Source organism: Scyliorhinus canicula, chromosome 1, assembly GCF_902713615.1.
Source record: "Scyliorhinus canicula chromosome 1, sScyCan1.1, whole genome shotgun sequence".
Taxonomy (NCBI): domain Eukaryota; kingdom Metazoa; phylum Chordata; class Chondrichthyes; order Carcharhiniformes; family Scyliorhinidae; genus Scyliorhinus; species Scyliorhinus canicula.
The window spans coordinates 76,906,130-76,924,239 of NC_052146.1; the positions used below are offsets into that span (position 1 = coordinate 76,906,130).

An 18,110-nucleotide genomic window follows, 5' to 3' on the forward strand; every position below is an offset into this window, starting at 1 on the left:
ATCAGAACATTAGCACACAGTATTGAGAGGTTGAAAACAGGCCAATTTGACCCAACAGGTCCATGTTCCTCCAGAGCCTCCTGCATCCAACCTCACCAAACCTGTTCAGACTGAAATAAAGACAAAACATGCTGAACACTCAGCAGCTCAGGCAGCATCTGTGAGGAGTGAAACAGCTAAAGATTCAAGTCAATGCCCTTTCTTTGGAACTGGGGAAAGTTAGAAATATAATAGATTTTGATTAAGCGAAAGGGGAGAGGTGAGAAAAAGAACAAAAGAAAAGAACTGTGGCAGATGGAGAGCAGCAGAAGTTATTTGTCAAAAAGGCTGGTGGTGCAAGGCCAAAGGGAATGATAATAGGATAAGCAAAGAGACTTTCTGAACTGAAGTAACCTCTGTTGAGATTTGTGCTCTATCCCTCTGTTAGTACATCCCAAAACTTGTTCTTTAAAAAAATACTCCAATCAAGCACTGTATTTGAGGTTTTCCTCAACTAAGGAATCGTCCCAATTGGGACTGTTTCCTCCATGACTCCATGCTTTTCAGTCACCTGCCATACCTCCTCCCCTTCCTACACCAAACCAAATTTTTACCTCCTTTCCCATTCTCCAAGATCCAAACAACCCTCGTAAGTGAAACAGTGATAACTTTGCTTCCTTCAGTTCAGTCTACTGTACTCGCCGCTCACAGTGCAGTCTGCTCTCTGGGAAATGGTCGGGTGACCGCTTTGTGTAACATCTCCCTTCAGTCCATGAGCTTTGACCCTGAGCGTTCGGTGGCCTGTCATTTAATTCTTCATCTTACTCTCATGCTGATCTTTCTGTCCACAGCCTGCTGCAGTGTTCCAATGAAGCTCAGCGCAAACATGAGGAGCAGTACGCCATCTTTATATTATGCACTTTGCAGCTTTTCTGACTCCACATTAAGTTTAACGGTTTCAGACCATAAGCTTTGCCCCATTTTGTTTCCTCCTCTTTCCATGTTTTGGTCTTAATCTTGTGGACCCACTTTTGTCTCTTCACTTGCCCTATTGCCACCACCTTTTGCTCTGCACAACCAACTCTTGTTATTTTAATACCTTCCGTCCTCTGCCCCATCACAGATCTTCCCCTTTGGTCTTTTACCACCCTCCATTACAACTGCTTGAAACCTACAGTATGATATTTGAAACTTTTCCCAATTCGCAAAAGTGAGACCATTGGCTGAAACATGATGTGCGGCACGGTAGCACAGTGGTTAGCACGCCAGGACCTGGGTTCAATTCCCGTCTTGGGTCACTGTCTGTGCACGTTCGCCCTCTGTCTGCGTTGGTTTCCTCCGCGTGCTCCGGTTTCCTCCCAGTCCTGAAAGACGTACTGGTTAGGTGAATTGAACGTTTTGAATTCTCCCTCAGTGTACCCGAACAGGCGCCGGACAGAATGTGTCGACTAAGGGATTTTCACAGTAACTTCATTGCAGTATGTGTGCCCTTTTCGTGAAGGCACTGCTGGGCCTGAGCAGAAGACATTAAATGTGGTTCATCTGCTGGCACTCGGAGCTAGGAGATTTGAGCATGTTATTCCAGACCGAGACTCCTGTGCAGTGCTGAGGGAGTTAATTGAGACTCCATCTGTAAACTCAGGTGGATGCAAAATATTCCATGGCAATATTTCAAAGAAGGTCATGGGAGTTGCCCCTGATATCCTGACTAATATTTCCTCAATCAATATTAATAAAAATGGGTAGGCTGGTTATTATCACATTGCAGTCTTGCAGTCTGTGGGAGCTCAATGGATGCAAATTGATTGCCACATTTTTCACGCTCCAACAATGATTTGGACTCAAAGTACCTCATTTGGTCCCGTACTCCTGAAAAATGTTCTGTAAATGTTTGTTTTTTAATTGCTCATCAGTCCTGTGCATCCCAAGTAAACCCTGACTTTGTTTACAGGGGCTGATGAACCGTGTGGTATGCAGAGTTAGAGCCCTGGTTGTGCTGCCGACCAAGGAACTGGCACAGCAGGTAAAGGGGAAGGAGTGGCTTCCATCTTGTTCTGTCTGTTTTTTGTTTTGGCCCATTTTTAATTGTCAGGGGCCAGGAATGCAGATGGGAGTTGATACCTTGATCATCCACGGAGCACAGTGGGGTAGGCCTTAGGTTTGCATTCCCCAACCCAGCCTCATCACAGTGGAAAGGCCTGTGCAGAGATCCGCAGTGAAAGAGAGTTAACCCAGTTCATTCTTCAATACCACTGGACCGTGAAACTCAGACCAACACTGCTGGAGACCTCAAAGCCATTTGTGACTCAAACATAGAAGGGAACAGAATGCTTTTTCATCTTAAAAAAAAAAGGTGGGGGGTAGACTTTACCTTCAATTAAAAATAAATGGCTGTTCTATAAATATTAATATCTCCTGTTTCCATTGAACTTTTGCTTCACTCCACGATGATGGACATCTGAAGAACTTAACATGTTCCAGTCCACAATACAGCTGCCAATCTTCTGTCAGTTCTACTCTGCAAACAAAACACCAGGGGGCATGCACAAACAGCCTATGTCGATCCACTCTGAGCAAATGTGCACCTTTTAGGGTGTTGCTGTCTTTCCAAAATAGGAAACCTGCCTGTCCTTTTGAATGTTTTTAGTCATGGGCAGCACACCCAAGGTGGGACACCTGCCTGTACAAGCGCTGAGTGACTCTACCTGTTGGCCGTGATCCCCATTTGTTCCAGCAACACCTGGTTGACTCGTCTATTTTTGTCTCAAGGTGACAGAGAAAGGAGGTGCTGCCAGCTATGGGCTCAGACTCGTTGACATGGGACTGCCTCATTCCGAAGCTGTACATATTCCAACTTGCAGCTCAACCCCTTGTGTACTGAAAGTCCCAGTGAAAGTTCAGTATCTAAAACTGTGACTAATGAACCCGTGCCCTATATTGACAGATTCATTTGAATGACTCCGATAACCTACTTTTGTTCAAAGGATTATTATTTTCCTCAGGTATATAAGATTTTCAGTGGTTATGCTGAAGGCACTACTCTGAAAGTAGTAATCGTTGCTGGACAGAAAGCATTTCCTGCAGAGCAGACTTCTCTTGTTGAGTATCTGTAAGTAATTCTAACTTTGTTTTATTTTTAAATTAACAGACTTGATTTTGCATTGTGAAATAGCTGAAGCAGATTAACTGATCCACATCAGTGGAACATTCAAAATCATAAAAGACCTGGCCAGTTCCAAAATTAAAAGGAAATAGCATTCTGGATCTCCCTCAATCATTCTTTAACCTAAATAGAGCTTCCCAAACTGTGGGTTGCGAGTCCCAGTGGGTCACAGGGCAAGACTTTGGGGTCATGGGGCAGCAGTGGCAGCTGTGGGTTGTGTTTTGACAGCTGCAAGGCCCCTTTAAATGTTTGTTTTTTCCCCCAGCCTTTGGGGTGACTGTTCTCAGGCCCAGTTGCAGCTGCAACCGCAACCTGTAAAAATGGCGTCTTCATTTTTTTCAGTACCAAGCCAACAATTTGACACCTCACCCATTACTGTTCAACAACACCCCTTTCCCACCCTTCTCACCCACCACGCCCAATTTTCACTCTGGTGCATTAAAATGGGATCACATCAGGAAAATGTTTGGGAAGCACTGGCCTAAAACCTAAGCTCCCTTTGGAATTTTCTGGAACCATTATGTCTCCCTCAGTGGAGTCATTATCTGTGGAAGTGGTTGAATTTAAGTCTTTTGTCTTTTCTGTGCTTGAACTCGGGTTCGTGCCGTCCAGGGCTTCTTCAGTCAAGCCGGACAGCTGCATAGTTCTGTGTGAGGTTAATGAAGTGAGGCAGCTTTCCAACAGCATGGAGGGATTTAGATGATGTATGAGGCTCTTGTCCTTTGTTCAGTAAGCTAAACTCCCTCACGGTTCATCTTTGTCGGCCACTTCAACCCATCTGCCTTCATGGTCAGGAATGATCATCAGCTCAGCCGGTGCTGCTGTCGAACTGGGTATGAGAAGGTGTTGGGGAGTGAGGTAGGCGTTAACCCCACCCCCTGCCCCCATCCATTGACATGATCAGAGTATCTGTGTGGTGCCACTCTGTACTTGGCTCAAGTAGTATCTTTGAAGCCAAAAGCCAACCCAAAATACAGAGCAGCAGTCCAAACATGTGCTGATGAGGTAGATTGGCAATGCTAAATTGCACTGTACTGTCCAAAAGGTTAGGTGGGATTGCTGGGTTATGGAAATATGGTGGGGCGTGGGCCTCGGTAGGATGCTCCTTTGGAGGGTCGGCACAGACTCTATGGGCCGAATGGCATCCTGCGCTATAGGGATTCTATGAAAATCGGGAATCAGGTTGAACAAAGGAAGAGAGACAGCGGACTTGTTTTTACCTAGCACTGTACCTCCTCTCCAGGAGATTCTAGAATTCACACAGAGCGAGCCACTTCAAATTGCTGTTATTTAGGTCAACACAGGAGGCATTTTGCACAGAGCAGGGTTACACAAACAGCAGTGAAATGGTGGCTGAGGGAGGAATGGTTACCGGGCGACCTTCAAATGGCGCCTGCCCCATGATCTTTAAATTTGCTGCAACAGGATTTCACCTCACTCGTTCTAGACAGTATGGGGTTAGTTATACACTGTGGTTGTAGTGCATATTTCTCCTGTGCACCCACCACCACGTCCACGGCATTGGATGGTGCTGCAGATCTCCATCCGAGCTGGCGTCCCTGTCAGGCAATCGGGGAGGTGAAGGCCAGGGAGTCAGCATCTCTCCCTTTGGCTCTTCTGACACCCGAAGACCGCCGCTAAAGGGCATGGCTCCACCCTCCCCCCACGACCCTGGACATGGCCTTGAAAAAAGTGGTCCAGAACCCAACAAACTTGGGCAGCACCAGAACATATGGGTGAGGTTGATTGGACCTTCCTGGCATCTCTCATTTATCCTCCACCTCCAGCAAGAACCCTTCATGCGTGTCCTGGTCAGGTGTGCCCAATGCAGCACCTTCAACTGCGTTAGGCTCAGCCCTGTGCACGAGGAGGTGGAGTTCATCTCCACCTTGTAGTCCCTCAATCCAGAGTCCTCCCACTATCTCCATGCCAGTTCTTCCTCCCATGTTTCTCATGTCTTGTCCAGCGGGGTCTACATAAGAACATAATAAGAACATAAGAACTAGGAGCAGGAGTAGGCCATCTGGCCACTCGAGCCTGCTCCGCCATTCAATTAGATCATGGCTGACCTTTGTGGACTCAGCTCCACTTTCCGGCCCGAGGCACCATAACCCTTAATCCCTTTATTCTTCAAAAAACTATCTATCTTACCTTAAAACATGTAATGAAGGAGCCTCAACTGCTTCACTGGGCAAGGAATTCCATAGATTCACAACCCTTTGGGTGAAGAAGTTCCTCCTAAACTCAGTCCTAATCTACTTCCCCTTATTTGAGGCTATGTCCCCTAGTTCTGCTGTCACCCGCCAGTGGAAACAACCTGCCCGCATCTATCCTATCTATTCCCTTCATATTTTAAATGTTTCTATAAGATCCCCCCTCATCTTCTAAATTCCAACGAGTACAGTCCCAGTCTACTCAACCTCTCCTCATAATCCAACCCCTTCAGCTCTGGGATTACCTAGTGAATCTCCTCTGCACACCCTCCAGCGCCAGTACGTCCTTTCTCAAGTAAGGATCTACAGGTCCTTTACTATCAGCACCCCTTTGTATTTTCTCTCTCCTTTTGTAGGTGGCGTTAATTTTTGACGAGATTAATCTGATTTTTACAGATGATGGCTGCAGCGGACTTGTCATCAAATGTGAAATGGTATCTGAGCTGGTTCCAGGTCCTTAATGTGGCTGGGTATTTGGCTGGGGGGCGGGAATGGGAGTGGGGCAGTGGCCAGTGTTCGGAGGGATGTCCTCATCTGCATCCATTCAGCTTTTGGCTCTCCCAGCCACCCCGCACGCACCCTTCTTGTGTTTGCTGCCCAGTGGTAGAATAGGAGGTATGCAGAGCCAAGCACCCCATGTTCCGCATTGTCATTGTTCAGTAAAACGCTTTTGCGGAATCTGGGGTTCTTTCTAGCCCACACAACGCCATGATTAACTTCTCTACCTTGGTGAAGAAAGCTTTGGAGATGAAGATCGGGAGGGATCTGATTAGAAAGAGGAACCTTGGCTGCACATTCATTTTAATTGTCCTGCACTCTTCCCACCAGGGAGAGTGGGAACGACGTCTGTGGCCCTGAGTCTGGAGGTGGTGGCATTTGGTGTGTCGGAAGGCGATACCTTGTGTGTCGGAAGAACCGGGGGGGGGGGGGGGGGGGGGGGGGAGAGAAAACCATCATGTTACTTCTTCAAGGGAAATTGAGGGTCAACAAGTAGGGGAAGTAAGGCGTTAAAACAGGAATGCGGACGTGGATGGGAGTTGCCGTCGGGGTATGGGTGGTTGTGGTGGTTTGTTTGATTGATGTGATGTTCTTCTGATGCTCTTTGGTTGTATGTTAATATTTTGTATATTTATATTTTTGTTGAAAAGCCTTGAATTAGGGGCTGCATAGTGGCGGCGGTGGTTAGCAGTACTGCCGATGGCGCTGAGGACCCAGCTTCATCCTGGCCTTGGGTCGTTGTCTGTGGAGTTTGCACATTCTCCCCGTGTCTGCATGGGTCTCACCCCCACAATCCAAAGATGTGCAGGGTAGGTGAATTGGCCACATTAAATTACTCTTTAATTGGAAAAAGATAATTGGGTACTCTTAATTTATTTTAAATTAACAGAAAAGCCTTGAATAAAAATATTTGTATATATATTTTAAAAAAAACAATCTGACTGCACGGAGTCAGGTGAGAGGTCAAGAGATATATTGAAGAGTTAGTGCTAAGTGTCATTAGGGGGCAGCACGGTGGTGCAAGTGGTTAGCCCTATTGCCTCACGGCACCGTCGTCCCAGGTTCGTTCCCGGCTTTGGGTCACTGTCCGTATGGAGTTTGTACATTCTCTCTGTGTCTGTGTGGGTTTTGCCCCCACAACCCCAAAAATGTGCTGGATAGGTGGATTGGCCACGCTAAATTGCCCGTTAATTGTAAAAAATGAATTGGATATTCTAAAAAAAATTTTAAAGTGGCATTAGGGTACATATAGAAACTGACCTCATGTCTGTGGTGACTCTGGAAGTGATGGTGCAATGCAGGAAGATGACCCAGATCATCTCGTCAGTGAAAAAGTTGAAACAGCTAAGTTGGGAACATTAACACTACTTGAACAGGGGTAAAGGAAGCTCAACTTGCCCTGTTGCTTCGCTGGCAGCCAATTAACTTTTAATTACCAGTATCTTTTAATGCTGTTTTTTGACATAATTGCACTCATGCCCCCTATTGTAGTTGCCAGGCTGTAATTGATGTGTCAGGACTCCTCATTGACTGTAATAATGAGCCAGTTTTCCTGCTTTCATTGGCCACAGGGTTACTGGCTGCCGCAGCTTGGCTGACATCGTGGTTGCAACTCCAGGACGTCTGGTTGACCACATTTCCAAAACAGATGGATTCAATCTGCAGCATCTCCGATACCTGGTAAGGCTTTAACAATCTGGTCCAAAGACAGTGGATAATTCTCTTTCTCGCTCTGTGATTACAGCTGCCCTCCTCCTGATGCCAATTGGTTCACAAATGCTGACCACCCTCCAGGACCACCTCCAAGCATCCACTCTTCATGTGAATGTTGGAGGGATGTTAAACTGTGGTAGGCATCCCAATCGTGGTTCCCGTCTGATCCCTGATCTCCCTTGGGGAGAGAGCGGGTAAATGGAGTTGAAATCAACCATGATTGAATGGTGGAGTGGACTCGATGGGCCGAATGGCCTTACTTCCGCTCCTATGTCTTATGGTCTTATACTAGCCACCGGTAAAAAAATATATTTGTCAAAGTCGCAGGTCAAAATGTTAATAAACGGTGTGTTTCAGATAATCGATGAGGCGGATCGAATGATTGACAGTATGCATCAAGACTGGCTGAACCAGTTAGTGAAGGCCGTGTACCAAACGGGTGAATGCTCAGCTGCAGGCATCTTGTTCCAGAGGACAAACCCAGGAGCCTGCACGGCTGCAAGGTAAGGGACTGGGTGTTCCTTGGGCCAGGGATGGGGTTAGGGGTACCAATAGAAAGAACACCACATCAAAGCTGCACCAGAGCTCAATGATGTAACTCAGCACAGCATGGAGTACTCACACACTGGTTGACTTGCCTGGCTTCTCCAGAAGAGATAACTGAAGTCATTTTAGTGAGGTCAGAATTGCAGGAGGGGAGAGCCCAATCTTAAAATTAGAGTTTGCTCATTCAAGTGGCGGGATCAGGAAGTACCTGGGGAACAGTGGGGGAAATGATCAGCTGAAAAAGCAAGACACATCTGAAGTGCTGTTGTAGAAGATAGCACCTTCAGAACTGATACAACGGAGACAGAGAAACTGGGAGAAATGGAATGGAGTTTTTGCCAGAAGCAGGGTGTGAAGGGGCGTAGTCAAGGTAGCTGTGGGAGTCGGTGGTCTTGGAATGAATATAAGTGGATAGTCTAGCTCCAGAAATAGAGGCAGAGATGTTTAGGAAGGAAAGGGTATTGCTGGTGTTAGACCATGTTATGTTGAAAGAGGGATGGAGATCAGAAGAAAAACTGATTAACGTTTGTAGTTCTGGGTGAGGAAAAATCCTTCCGAACAGGTTGAGTTTCTTTTGGTTTCAGAACTGAGAACCTGTAACTTACTAATTATTTTAGTAAGAATTATTAGTAACTTAGGTAAGCCAATTAATAACAATGAAATGATTGAGTCAATTAATAATTAATTAAATAAATCAATATGTTTAGATGGGTGTGGCAGGACAGCTGCAGCATACAAGAGTTTGTGGAGACCTAAGACAACCATACCTGTTGTAAGTGTCTCTACAACCTGAAGAACCTTGGTTCAGAGTTGTTGAGCTGGAATCTGAGTTGCTGACATTGCCAAGCATCAGGGAGGGGGAAGAGCTACCTGGACAATGTAATACCCAGCGTAATACGTCGGATAATAAGTCACTATAATACGTTGACGCTACAACCAAGGAAACACAACCGCTCCTATACCTCCTCAGGAATCTCTCCTTCCCTCCCTCCCAGGGCCGGGATCGAACCCAGATCCTCAGTGCCTTCAGGCAGCAGTGCTAACCACTGCGCCCCGTGGTATGGCAACTGCTCGGTCCAAGTCTGTTAAGAAACTACAGAGAGTCATGACACAGCCCACTCCAACATGTGAACCCGCCTCCCATCCATTGACTCTGTCTACACCTCTTGCTGCCTTGATAAATAATAATAATAATAATCGCTAATTGTCACAAGTAGGCTTCAGTGAAGTTAATGTGAAACGCCCCTAGTCGCCACATTCCGGTGCCTGTTCGGGGAGGCCGGCGTGGGAATTGAACCCACGCTGCTGCCTTGTTCTGCATCAGCCTGGACTGTGTACTGAACAATACTTTTCACTGTACCTCAGTACACGTGACACTAAATTTAAAACCTAATACCCCTTACTAGAACTTCAGAGCCGGGCAATGGAAAAGATCAGGAGATTGTTACTACAATTCAGGCAAGTACAGGGATCCAGCATTTAGTGCTGGAGGAGCCAAAGGCCTTGATTTTGAGCAACTGATGTGAGGCACTTGTTACCCATTGTGGATGAAATCAAGGAGTGCAGCATGGATGGGCAAACTGATCATATATCATCATGGTACAGGAAAACTATTCAAGTAGGAGGAGTGAAAAGGAAAATGGTGGTGATAGGGTCCAGTATAGTCAATAGGTAGATACAGTTCGGTTGGAAGTTAGGAGAGTTATGTTGCTTACCTAATACCCCTCTGGTGGGAGAAGCATTCCCCCCCACCACCACCACCACACACACGCGCGCGCACACACACACACACACACACACACACACACACACACACACACATGCATCCCCGTATCTAGCACTCTACTGAGGCCCAACCTCCTCGTCCCTCCCTGCCTCTAGCTCTCAGTTATGAGGCACCCACAAATCCGGCTCTATGCTGAGACCTGTCCTTCCCACCTCTCCTCTCATTCAGCTCTCTGCTGGTGAGGTCTCCTCCCACATCGGCTCTCTCTCTCTTCCCCCCTCTCCCTCTCTCTCTCTCTCTCGCCCCCCCCCCCCCCAGTTCTCCCGAGTGGAATGAAGTGAAATTGTCACCTGACAGTTTATTATAGAGGCTACAATATATCACTTGAAGGATTAAAAGCCATTTGGTCTATTAGAGCCACAGATTATGTAACCTATCTGCAATAGGAAATGTTCAACTGGAACCCTGTCTAGATTGATTGACAACTCTTTTGCCTCCGCATGTTTCCTGTGTTATTAAAATCACCTCAGTTTGCATTTCCTTTTAAAAAAAAATTTAGAGTACCCAATTCCTTTTTTCCAATTAGGCCATTCGGCCCATCATGTCCATGCCGGTTAACAAAGATCTGACTGCGCTAGTCCCATTTTCCAACGCTTGGCCTATGGCCCTGAAGGTTGTGGCAGCGCAATGAATATCTAAATACTTCTTAAATGTGACAAGAATTTCTGACTCTGACTCAATCACACTTTCTGGCAGTGAGTTCCAGGCTCCCACCACCCTCTGGGTGCAAAGGTTTCTCTTCCACTCTCTGCTTAGCCTTCTACCTTGAATCTATGGTCCTTAATTATTGAACTCTCAATTAATGGAAAATTGCTTTCCTATCCAACCTATCTATGCCCCTCCTAATCTTAAATATACTTCTATCAGGTCTCCCCTCGACCTTCGCTGCTCCAGTGAAAACCGCAGCCGCAGCTTTTTCCAACCTTTCCTCGTAGACTCTCCAGCCCAGGCAGCATCATGGTAAATCTCTGCACCCATTCCAGTGTAGTCACATTCTTGACAACAGCCATAGTAAAATGGTAGTTGTCAAATATTGATGACTATTTCAGAATCAGTGGTGTGGGGAGCCTTTCAAAATGACATCTTCTATAAGTAAAGACACTTATTAAAAATGTAACCAGTTACATGGCCCTTGTAGATGATGATCTGGGGTGGCGCAGTGTCACAGCGCTGAGGACCCAGGTTCGATCCCGCCCCGGGTCACTGTTCGTGTGGAGTTTGCGCATTCTCCCCGTGTCTGCGTGGGTTTCACCCCCACAACCCAAATATATGCAGGGTATATGGATTGGCCATGGTGAATTACCTATTTATTGGGGGGAAAAAATTAACATTAGATGACTATCTGATGTAGCAGCCCAGAAGCAAATGAACAAGTTTGAAAATGTGAAAAGGCAGTCCCCAGATTAAGTCTGTTTTAAATTCATGGCGAGTGGTTGTGACTGTGACTAAAGTACAGGTGAGTTAATTTAAATTTGTGTTTATTACTGCTCAAAGTATTTGTTGATGTCAATAGTTTGGCTACATGGGGGCGCTGTGGGAGTCCTAGCTCCATTTATTATAGGAGGATTTGCTGAATTATACACCTATTGTCTAATTGTTGTCTGATAACTCCATATTTATACACTGCACCTGTTATTACCAATGTATCTGTAAGTCAGTAACGTCTGATTTCTTTCACAGCCACTCCCGGCTGCAGATGCCCCTGCAGAAGTTGCTGTTTTCTGCCACCCTCACTCAGGATCCTGAGAAGCTCCAGCAGTTGGCGCTGCACCAGCCTCAACTCTTCACCTCCAATTACGCACCGTCTGAGCAGGAGCCACATGTGATCCAGAGTAAGCACCGAGAAGCAGTTGGCACCATCAAAACTAAGTACACCTTGCCCGAGGGGCTGACGGTGAGGACTGACTGTAATTTAATAATATCTTTCAAGACTTGGGAAACACCAAAGCTCTTTGCTACCGGTGAAGCACTGAAGTATAGTCGCTCTTGTAATGTAGAAAATGGAAAACCACACTGCTAATTTTGCACAGGTTAGCTCCCACAAACAGCAATGAAATAATTAGCTGATAGTTTGTGTTATTGCTGTTGATTAAGGGATAAACATCAGTTGGGACATTGGTGAGAACTCCCTTGCTCTTCAAAGCACCCACCTGAGAGGCAGGTTAAACGTCTCATCCAAAAGCATTCCCCTCCTGAAAGTGAGGAGATTGCACTGGGAGGATCAACCTTGGAATGCCACCTGAAACCACTGCCTTCTGACTCAGAGGAGAGTGCTACCACTGAGCCACACCTGACATGCAATCCATTTGTAATTTTCCATTTATGATCTGTACCTCTACATAATGAGAGCTCTCATTATGCTGGTGAAGATATGAAACAAGTTATGCCAGTCCATTTCGGTTAGAAAGAGCACTTGACCTGCTGTGTGGTGGGCGGGGGACTGCTTTGGGCTCTTTTCAATTGGAATTCTGACAAAGGAATCTTTTATCTGAGCTTTAGAGGGAGCATGATAAAGTTTAGATGTACCACACCTAGTGAATATCTAACTCTTTCACTGCCTCGGGAGATTTTACTCACCCAATTTGAGTCTCTGCTGCTGGGAGAGTTAAACAAAGCATGAGCGAGCAAAGCAAAGCTGACTGAGACTTAAGCCAGGGTGCCTGTGATTTGATTACTATGTGCAATATTGTGGTGAATGGCACTCTGCAGCATCTTATCATCCATGTGCGCGCCTGTCTCTTTCTGTCTATCTGTTTCTAACTCTCACTCTCTCTCTCTCTCTCTCGCTCTCTACACACATCTCTTGAATTAATCACAAAAAGATGCGCACACACACACAGGTATGAGGACCTACCCTTCATTGAGCAGGCAAATGATAAATGATTATTCCAAAGCCCAACATCCTGGGGTGTGTTCAGACTTGATTGGATCTGTTTTTACGGGCAGTTTCTGATACACTGGAACAGGGTCGGCTGCCTGCTGATTCCATAACCCTTTCAGGGAAAGTGAATTGTTATATTTCTCACCATTATCTCTCTGGACCTGCTGAAATCTGAAACCAAGCACTCTGTTATCACAGCTCTCCAATCTAGTTAGAGTTCTGTCTCAAAAGCTTTTTGTGTGTATAACAACAACTTTATATCATAGCATCTTTAACATAGATGTCCCAAAGAGCTTTGTGGAGGTGTACTCGAGAATAGGCCAAAAAAGGATGTTAGGAGGAGTGACCAAAAGATTCGTTAAGTAGGTGTGTTTTGTGTGTCATAAGGGAGAAAAGGGAGTTGGAGAGTTTTAGGGAGTGTTACGGATGCCTGGTCAGCTCTCAACATTGAGTAAGAGACTGGACCAGATGTCATAACTTTTAGTTTTAATGCGGTGCGGAAAGATCGATTCCTTCTAGGAGTGATAATATAAGAAATAGGGCTTGATCATTTTAGAAACAAAGCTTTATTAAAACAAAAGGAAATAAAACAATATTTAAACTACTTCAGCGCTAACACTAACAGATTACATGCAGTTTCCTAACCTTAACACACACATTCCCATTAAGAATCACTTTACATGAACATGCAGCTCTTATTCTACTTACACAAAAAGGCAAAGGCAATACTTGCATTTACAACACAATTTTTCTTCTGTTAGGGACGTTCAGAACCCTTTCCATAGCCTTCCTCGGTGTCAGCTTTCATGACCTCTCTGGTCAATTTCCAAAGCCTTCTGTCTGTAACTGTTCAAAACAACATCTCTTTGCTCTCTTTCTCTAAGCTCCACACACCCCCTCAAGCAAAGATTCTCCCCAGAGGTGGCCAGACTTGAATCCATTATCGTTATCTTGGGTGTCTGATTTCCGACTACTGTTTCTGTAAAAGAATAGAGCTATGTTATTCATATGCAACTAACCTTCCATTGACAGACAAATCGGTCATCAGACTCTGAGGGGATGATGGTTGATCAAACAAGGTTGCCCTGAATGACGATGGGTCTTGAGTGATTCATCCTGGCTGAACCGGGGCATCCTGTGTATTCCCACTAATGAGGTCAAGTCTGAATGGGATTAGAGTTTGCACATTCTTCCCGTGTATGCGTGGGTTTCCCCCCACAACCCAAAGATGTGCAGGCTAGGCGGATTAGCCAAGCTAAATTGCTCCTAAATTGGAAAAAAATTAATTGGGTACACTAAATTTATAAAAAAATAAATAAATGAATAAATTTAGGGTGCCCAATTCTTTAACAAAAAAGAAAAGAAAAAAAAAGTCTTAGTGGGACAAAGTAATTCAGGCTGTGGGCGTATCCCTCTGACTCTGCTGCTCGCAATCTTTTCCCTAAATTGCCTGCTACATCCTGGACCCTATTTCTGGACTCGAGTTCCTCATATCTTCCTATCATTATCGGAAGGAATTTCAGCATGGAATCTGATGCCTCATCTCAGCGGGGATACAAGGGGTTGAAGACAGATAGCCTAGCCCTGCCTTTGAAAATCTAGAGTGTGTATCCAAAAGGACACTCGTGTCTCCAGTCATCTATTTTCATTTGTGAGGTGGTACCATCTTATTAGGCAGTCAGGATTGAGGCTGAGCTGTTTCCACTCTGATTTGATGGGTGAGGAGATAGCTTATTATCCCAATGCCCAATTTCCAGACTCCGCCACACTCATAGTGCAGGTGGTGTTTGAAGGGTTCGGTAGATGGGTTGTTTGAAGGTTTGTGTGCTCAATCCAGCTTGGCTTCACCTCTGCATGTTCCTGACAAAGGCTCCCGACATGTTTGGTGATTTCCCAGATGAGCCTTCTCCATTTTGATTGGCCATACGCAAGGGATTTTCATGAGTTAGGGGAAAGTTTGACCTTTTCAGGGATACTTTCAGGACACCACAAAAGTGTTTACTTCTGGGAATCTCTTGTCGTAACCGAGTTCTAAGTAGAGCAATTACTTTGGGAGTCTGGTGTTAGACATGAAAAACATGTCCCACCCAGTGGAGTTGGCTTTGAGCACCTCAATGCTGGGCAGGTTTGCCTGGGAGGTAGTACCAGGCCTGTATTCAACACCTCTCCTTGATGGTACAGCGAGGATCAGGCGCTCACGATGTCACGATCACCTGTGATGTCTTGTCACAACGAGTGTGCAATCATTTGTGTGTAGTGATGTTAAGTTTATGGCTACTTTGCACATTTAGACAACACCCAGAGTTTTGGTCCTATTAGTGAGTACCACAGGACAAATGAGGGAGTTGTGGATGGGGTGCGGGGGGCAGGCCAAGGCTATCCTTTATCCGGTACCATGAAGTGAGACTTGAACCTATGACCCTTTGTTGCTTCTTCTTCTGTCTTCATCTCTAGCTCTTTCCTGTCAGGAATCCATACTCATTCCCATTTGCTTTATAGTTATAAATGTTAAATGCCATCCAGGAACAAATGGAAGAAGTGTGGCTATGGAGATATCATTGAGCAATATTTTGCAACATGCACAATTATGGGTTTTGTTGGGAACTGGTTTTTGGGGATGATTCCCACAAGGTGAGCTACCTGAAAATAGTTTCTGAGACTTTCTTTTGTGAGCATTTTTGGGTTACTTAACTGACATGCAGTGGGAAATAAGGGTTGCTTGCTACTGAAGGGACAAGTGCGAGTGATCGTTGCTTTGAAGCCACCTTTGTTCACTCCATCACAGTGTTTTAAAAAAAATAAATTTAGAGTACCTAGTACTTAGCTAGTTTTTCAAACCTGTTTGTATTTGCAATTTTAAATCTTAGCAAAAGAAAATGATGTATTTCTCTGTCCCGTGCAGGAGTTCTATGTCCCATGCCACCTCAACAAGAAGCCTCTGATAATCCTCTACTTTGTCCTGAGAATGAAGTTCAGTCGTATTTTGTGTTTCACCAACTCCAGAGATGCTTCACACAGGTAACCATTCTGTCTTTTTGATCTAGCTGCTGGCATCTTTGATCAGTGAGCTGTCTCTATTTACACAGGATGATCAGTGTGTCAATGAATCTGTTGCAGGTTGTATCTGTTACTCCATGCCTTTGGTGGTATACAAGTGGCAGAATTTTCTTCCAGACTTTCCCCCAATGAAAGACGAAAAACACTGAAAGAGTTTGAACAAGGAAAACTCCAAATGTAAGTGTGTGTTGTGTTGTTGTGTTGACTATTGTGGAGGGTAGGAATGGGTACTAGTATAAGGAGTCTGAGTTTCTGGGGAGTGACAGAGTCAACGTGTAGGAGGGTGTTGACACGAGGGGTTTAGAGGGGAGGTGCTGGCATCAGGCTGGAGTGTCAGCGCGTCAGCTGGTTTGTGTCAGTGTGGTTTGTGGCATTTGGGCAGTGTAGCTTGTGTGTCTGTGGTATGTGTGTATGTGCACACTGATGCAGGTACATAAGCCATGCCAATATATAGCCTGAGTCTGCATGGTTTTCATGCTTAGTCACACTCCATTTGGTTGGCATGTGTATATCTTTGTACTGATTACTTTATGGTTCAGGATTTTTTTTTAAAATAATTTTTATTGAGATTTTCACAAAATATCAAAAACAGAAAATATCAACAAGAAAACAGTATTAACAACAAAAAAGAAAAAGAGAAAGAAAAAAAAACACAAAACCAAACCCCCCCCCCACCCCCAGTAACTACAAAAAGAAGAAATAGATTAGTACCCGGCATATTCAACAGACATATGTACACATTTCTCCCCTTCACCGAAACAATACCCCCCCCGGGTTGCTGCTGCTGCCGGCCTATTTTCCTACCGTTCTGCCAGGAAGTCCAGGAAAGGCTGCCACCGCCTAAAAAACCCCTGCACTGATCCCCTCAGGGCGAATTTCACCCTCTCCAATTTGATGAACCCCGCCATATCATTGATCCAGGCCTCCACGCTTGGGGGCCGCGCATCCTGAAGCAAAATCCTCCGCCGGGCTACTAGGGACGCAAAGGCCAGAACACCGGCCTCTTTCGCTTCCTGCACTCCCGGCTCATGGTTCAGGTTTATGAGACTTTGGGACAACAACTTACAATTGTGCATAGCACATTTAACACACAAAGACATTATGGTGAACTTCACAGAGACATGCAGCGGGAAATGAGGGTTGCTTGTGAATGAAGGGGCAATGATAAGAGATTGAGTCCAAGTGTTAGGGGTGAAGTGACAATCCCAGAAAAGAAAGTGAGGTGGAGGAGAGTAGGGCAGAGATTCCAGAGCATGGTTCCTACAACTGCCAATGACAAGGGAGCGTTTGCATAAATGTCCAGAATCAGGTGGCATAGGGCTTGAGAAGGTTTAGAGATGGGAGTAGTCAGGCCATGAAGGGATTTAAATGCAATGTTAAGAATTTTATATTTGAGTCACTCCCAGACCACGAGCCAATGCAAATCAGTGAGTCCAGGAGCAATGGGTGAATAGGACTTGGTGGGAGTCAGGATGTGGGCAGCAGAGTTTTGGATGAACTGAAATTTATGAAGAAAGAAAGATGGGATGTCAGCCAGGAAAGCATTGGAATAATCAAGTCAGGAACTGACAGTAGCATAGATGGGAAATGGTTATGGAGGTGATGGGAAGGGGTGAGTACAGTGTCAGCAGCTCAACTTGAGTTGAATACGACACTGAGATTACACACAATGAAGCAGCAAGGGAAAGACGTCAGTGGCAGAAATACAAAGCTTAGAATGGGAATCAAAGACTGCTTTAGGTTTTCCCAATGTTTAGAGGAATTTGCAATTCATCCAGTCTGACAAATCCAAGGTGATGGAGGAGTCATGATAGGTGGTGATGGAGTAGGGCTTTCCTTATTAACATAGTTGTATAAATTGACCCCATTTCTGCACATGATAGAATCCATCAAATCCCTACAGTGCAGGGCCATCGAGTCAGTACCTAACCTCTGAAAGAGCACTCGATCCCAGGTCCACTCCCCCTCCCTCTCCCCGTCACCCCACAAAGGGGTAATTTAGCTTGGCCAATCTACCTAACCTGCACATCTTTGACTGTGGGAGGAAACTGGAACACAGAGGATACCCCTGCAGACATGGCGAGAACGTGCAAACTCCATATAGACAGTCACCGAAGGCCGGTATTGAACCCGGGTCTCTGGCGCTGCGGGACAGCAGTGCTAACCACAGAGTTTGCACGAACCCAAAACGAATGGGTATGATTTATCTTCCATCAATGGGCTGGCCCGAGTGACTGAGAATCATATCACAAAATCATATCAGCACTTCCTCCT

The 18,110-nt window shown here is 45.4% G+C and overlaps 1 protein-coding gene across 1 annotated transcript in view; it reads left to right on the plus strand.

Moving 5' to 3' along the window:
• ddx51 (DEAD (Asp-Glu-Ala-Asp) box polypeptide 51) overlaps positions 1-18,110 on the plus strand; it is a 46,640-nt gene that overhangs the window by 15,131 nt on the left and 13,399 nt on the right. Inside the window, exons 6-12 of the mRNA XM_038793488.1 lie at positions 1,931-2,002; positions 2,982-3,088; positions 7,425-7,533; positions 7,924-8,069; positions 11,579-11,792; positions 15,682-15,797; positions 15,897-16,013. Of these exons, the coding sequence (XP_038649416.1) occupies positions 1,931-2,002; positions 2,982-3,088; positions 7,425-7,533; positions 7,924-8,069; positions 11,579-11,792; positions 15,682-15,797; positions 15,897-16,013 (881 nt within the window). The remainder of the gene's footprint in view (positions 1-1,930; positions 2,003-2,981; positions 3,089-7,424; positions 7,534-7,923; positions 8,070-11,578; positions 11,793-15,681; positions 15,798-15,896; positions 16,014-18,110) is intronic.